At 37.7% G+C, this 5,141-nt stretch overlaps 1 protein-coding gene across 1 annotated transcript; it reads right to left on the bottom strand.

Moving 5' to 3' along the window:
- Positions 1 to 1,975: 1,975 nt before the first annotated feature.
- LOC142175736 (uncharacterized) lies at positions 1,976 to 2,764 on the bottom strand. Its single transcript, XM_075242719.1, has 2 exons — positions 2,241 to 2,764; positions 1,976 to 2,111 (listed from the first exon to the last, which is right to left on the bottom strand). Exons 1-2 carry the CDS (start codon positions 2,762 to 2,764, stop codon positions 1,976 to 1,978), a joined length of 660 nt encoding a protein of 219 aa, XP_075098820.1.
- Positions 2,765 to 5,141: the final 2,377 nt, after the last annotated feature.

The following is a 5,141-nucleotide window of genomic DNA, read 5'->3' on the forward strand; positions in this document are numbered from 1 at the left end:
ACAACCTAGGTGTGTGTTGAGTAATTCCAATCCCCCAGAGAAAGAAACTAGTTACAAAACTTCTGAATCAAAAAACTACCTCTATGTACTCTAGAGCATTTCCTAAGTTCTAATCTTTCCTTTACTTCGTGTTTAATCTGTGTAACCAGTGTTTCTCTATTTACATTTTTATTTTTGAAAAACTTATAATTCCTTACTCTCCATGTATGGTATATCATGGCATCCTAAATACCGCTGTTATCTCCTTCTTGAGTTTACTCCAATGTCTTCGTTCCATACATCTCAGACTTTTATCAACTCCCATACTCTGCATGTGTATGCCTGACCATTTATCTACTATCAGTCTCAATACCTTTATCCATTTGCATTCAGAAAATAGATGTGAGCTCATCACAGGGACAACATAAGTTGCCATCAATAGGTATCTGCAGTCTAACCAGTCTCTCCTTAGTTATTAATTTGTCCTGCTTAGCCAACCATACTATTACCATATGTCTAGGTAGCATTGCTGAGTTCCATATTAGATTAGCAACCTCAAGTTTCTACATATCCTCAGCATAACATTGTATCTTCTATTGATAGAATAATTACCACTAGGTGATAAGCAGTACCTATCATTATTATACCAATCTCTCATTTCTGCCTTGACTGAGTTCAGTCAGCTGGTGGCTTATGATGCCATATGTTCTAGTCCTCTCTAATATAAAGGCCATGCACCCATCTTATCCATAATGTATCCTCATTATTTTGCCAGCTGCCAGATTAGCTTCTCAACAGAAGCCACATTCCACTTCTTACAACTTCTTATGTTTAGACCTCCATTCTTGTTGGGGATACAAAGTTTCTCCCAAGACACTAGTGCCACTTTTCTTTTCTCTTCTGAACTTTTCCATAGATAATCTCGACATTTCCTGTCTACCTCCTTCAAGACACTTTGAGGTAGTATAATAACTGCACCCCAGAAGTTGTATATTGATAACATCACAACAGTAATGATTTGGATCCTCCCTGCATAAGATGGTGTTTTAGCATAGCCATTGTTTATTCTGGATGTGATTTTCTCTACAAGTTGGTGGCATTCCATTTTGCTCCACTTTTTAGAAGTAAGTGGGAGTCCTAAATATCTAATTGGCAATGTCCCCAATGTGAACCCTATAATACTCAGTAGCTGCTCCTGCATGTCCTCCTCTACTCCTGCCACAAACATGTTGGATTTTTCCTGATTAGCTTCCAGCCCAGTAACCCCAATAAGATGATCAAGTACCTCCTTCACTTTAGTATCAGACTTGATATCACCTTTGTAGAATATCATCAAGTCATCAGCAAAAATCAGATGTGTTAATTTAATTTTCTTACATATAGGATGCCACTTAAAATCAGGGAGTTCACTCATCCTTTTCAGAGCTCTAGATAAGTATTCCATTACTAATACAAATATAAAAGGAGACATGGGATCACCCTGTCTTAATTCTCTTTTACCTGCACAATAACTATGACCTTCACCATTTACCTTGATGGTAAATTTGGTAGATGTAATGTATGTCATTATTAGCTGAACAAAGTATTCTGGGAACCCATACCCCCTTAGAGCCTCCACACTGAATTTTCATCTAACCATGTCATATACCTTTCTAATATCAATCTTCATCAAACATCTAGGTATAGTCTTCCTATTGTAGTGTCTGAGCAGATCATGACATATGAGAACATTGTGCACTAGTGATATCCCTTCCACAAATGTTGCTTGATTTATAGCAACTAGAGGAGTAATTGCTTTCCTCAACCTTATGCATATCAGCTTGCAAATACACTTGTATAGGACATTACAACATGCTATGGGTCCAAATTGGATAACTTTTCGTGGCACTTCAACTTTATGAATTAGTGTGATCATTGTAGCATTCAATTACTTAAGCAGCTCCCCATTGTCAAAGAATTCTAAGATTGCCAATGTAATATCATCTCCTACAATACTTCATGCAGTTTTGAAGAAGTCACTACTGTAACCATCTGGACCTGGACTTTTGTTGCTCCTTATACTAAACAAAGCATGCTTAACTTCCTTCCTACCGAAAGGCTTCACCAATTCCAACTGTTGTGCCACTATTAATCTGTAAACATTGTGGAGAAAGCTTCTAAGGGCTCTGATCCTATGATCTCCTTTTGTCCCTAGTAGATCCATATAGAGATCCACCAAAATTGTTGCTATAGCTTTAGAATCAGTTTGTAATACTTCTTACTTGTCCATCAGTTGAGTAGTTGCTTGCTCCAATCTCTTATGCTTGATAACATAGTAGAAGCATCTTGTATTATCATCACCTAGCCCAAACAATGTTGCTTTACTTCTTTGTTGCAAAATTATTTCAGCCATATAAGAAGACCTCCTGAATTTCTGCCACTTTTCCTTCTCAATTGATTGCAGGTTTGGATCTCCTGGCCTCCCTTGCAGATCTTTTTGTGCATTTTCTAAAGCTTCTCTGTCATTATTTACTTCCTTTATAATGCTGCTGTGTTGGTACTTCTTAAGCATTTTCAGTTTCAGCTTAAGGCCTTTTAATTTCTTGACAATCTGAAACATTCTACATCCCTCCGTTTGTTCTTGCGACACTTCATTTACAATATTTAGAAATTCGGGATGCTGAGACCATGAGTTACAATACTGAAATGGTTTCCTTCTGATGTTCATCGCATTTGACAGTTTTAAGCTCAATGGGCAATGGTCACTAATCCCCTCCGGCAGGAATATGGCTGTGTATGCGGGCATGTGGTCTAGCCATTCTCTATTAATAAAGACCCAATCTATTTTTGAATAAATCTTGTTATCTCCTTGTCTGTCATTTTATGTATATATGTTGCTTCTTTTTGGTAGTTCAATCAGCTCAACCATGTCTATGTACTCTTGGAAGTCATACACTTCACTTAAGGTGATTGGGCTACCACCTAATCTATCACCATTCCTTAGTACTGAGTTAAAATCACCAGCTATAATCCATGGTAGCTTATACCCTACACTCCATGTCTTTAAATACTCCTATAACTCCTTCCTATCCTCCCTGATGTTGTAAGCATAGATAGTAGTGGGGAGAAAGGTCCTTTGTTGTGTGATGTCATACGCCTTACAAGTAATAGCTTGAGCATTCATACTTCTTAGTGTGACTTTGAAATAATCTGCTCTCTATTTTAGCCAAATCCTTCCATTATCATGCATCTCTAAATTAGTATGCAACTCCCAGCCACTGAACATATTTTTAGCAATCTTTTTAATTTTTCTGGCTTTGATCTTAGTTTCCAAAAGACCAATTAGACCAGCTTCCTATCTACAGCAAAGGAGTTTCACCTCCTTTTGCTTATTAGGGCCATTCAGCCCCTAACATTCCTAATTAGTAGGCTATCCATTCCCAGAAGAGGGAATGTTAGGATCACTATCTTTTACCACATCAAGTTTACTTGCTTGCATACTTGGACCTGTATCATCAAGGGCCTGGAAACTGTTAGAATTCCTGATCTGTTACACTACACTTGATTGTTGTCTATTTGTATGTTGTGGTGTAACCCACACTTCTATAGTCTTCCCCTTTAATCTTCCATCTATTTTATTGTATGTGCCTTCATTCTCTTTAGATTGTTGTAATATCATTCTCTGTTGACTACCTGCTCCTTCTTGTTGTTGTTTATCCCTCTTTTTAGGTTCTTCAGTTGTCTATTTCTCATCCTTACGTGACTTTTGTGGAGCTTTCTTTTTCCTACACTCATCTTCAGCATGCCCATATTTACTGCAGAACTTACAAAGTGTAGGCTTCCAGTCATACATTAGTTTATGTTCTATTAAGTTCCATTTTTTATTTCTAAACCATATCTTCTCAGGCAGAGCAACATCTACCTCTACTTCAATGAGTAGCCTGGCAAGTAATAGCCGAAAACTATCCTGGGCTGATGAAGTCGAAGAAATGGAGAAATTGAGAAGAAAAGCTCAATTTGGGACAATTTCGACATACGAAAAATCTCAAATGCAGGTTTTAAGATGGATTATATCTCGCCAAAGAAGCTAGGATATTCCATAATATGTGAAATTGAAACAGAGGACATTAGTTCGAAGATAAATTACTGGAAAAATGCAGTAGTGTGTTATGTATTGGGGGCACACCCCTCTTTCTATGTGCTAAATGGTTATATTCAACGCTTATGGGCAAAGCATGGGATTAACAAAATTGCTATGCTAAAAAATGGAATAGTAATTGTTCGATTTGACATGGAAATTGGGAAGAATGAAGTTATTCATGGTGGAATCTACCACTTTGATAGTAGACCATTCATAGTGAAGGCTTGGTCACCAAATATGGAGTTTACAAGAGAGGAGTTACTTACAGTGCTCATTTGAGTGAAGATGCCAAGGTTGGATTTTAAGTATTAGAGCCCTAAAGGGTTAATCAATATAGGTAGTTTGATTGGCAGGCCTATTATGGTAGATAAAAACACGAAAAAGAAAACTGGCTTAAACTTTGCCAAATCTAATGTTAATACACCAAAATAATGTAAAACTTCTGAAAGTAGTAAAAAGAAACGGCTACATCAACTTTTAATGTTCAAACTTAACCTAATTTTATGAAACTCGTCTCTTTATACAGGGCCAAAAATTACTGACAAAAATGCCCCTCTGCAGGTTCTGCGGCTGCACAATTCGATGTGCGGTCCGCAGATTTCTTCAACAGGCAGGAAGATGAGTTATGCAACCGTACATTTTTGAACTGCGGCCGCGAGGCAACTTCTGTGACCGCACAATTCTTGTGCGGTCCGCACCTCACAAAGGCTCCAGCACTTGTTCTTCTTGCATATTTTCTAAACTTTGCATCTTTGTCAGTTGGGTTTTTCTTCTTGGTCTGCGGCCGCAGATGGAATTTTGCGGTCCGCAATTTCTTCTACAGCCGCAAAATACCTTCTGCGGCTGCAAAATTTCTTCTGTGGACCGCACATTTGTGCTTTTGCGCCCTTTATTGTCTTTTTCTTCGAAAAAATCTTTTTTTAGTCGGATTTTATCTCGGTAGACCAAACTTCCAGCATTCTTGCAATTTGCAAAATTTTATCAGTTTCGGGAACACAATTAATTACTTTTGGAACAAAAAAAATAAAAGCTAAAAGGTTCC

The sequence above is a fragment of the Nicotiana tabacum genome, chromosome 22, assembly GCF_000715075.1.
Source record: "Nicotiana tabacum cultivar K326 chromosome 22, ASM71507v2, whole genome shotgun sequence".
NCBI lineage: Eukaryota > Viridiplantae > Streptophyta > Magnoliopsida > Solanales > Solanaceae > Nicotiana > Nicotiana tabacum.

Excerpts from the sequence above, each read along its gene's own strand:
- LOC142175736 (XM_075242719.1), bottom strand. The coding sequence starts at position 2,764 with ATGCCCGCATACACAGCCATATTCCTGCCGGAGGGGATTAGTGACCAT. Across the intron at positions 2,112-2,240 it reads ACTACTCAACTGATGGACAA|ATTAATAGTGGCACAACAGT; the intron begins GTAAGAAGTATT and ends CAATGTTTACAG.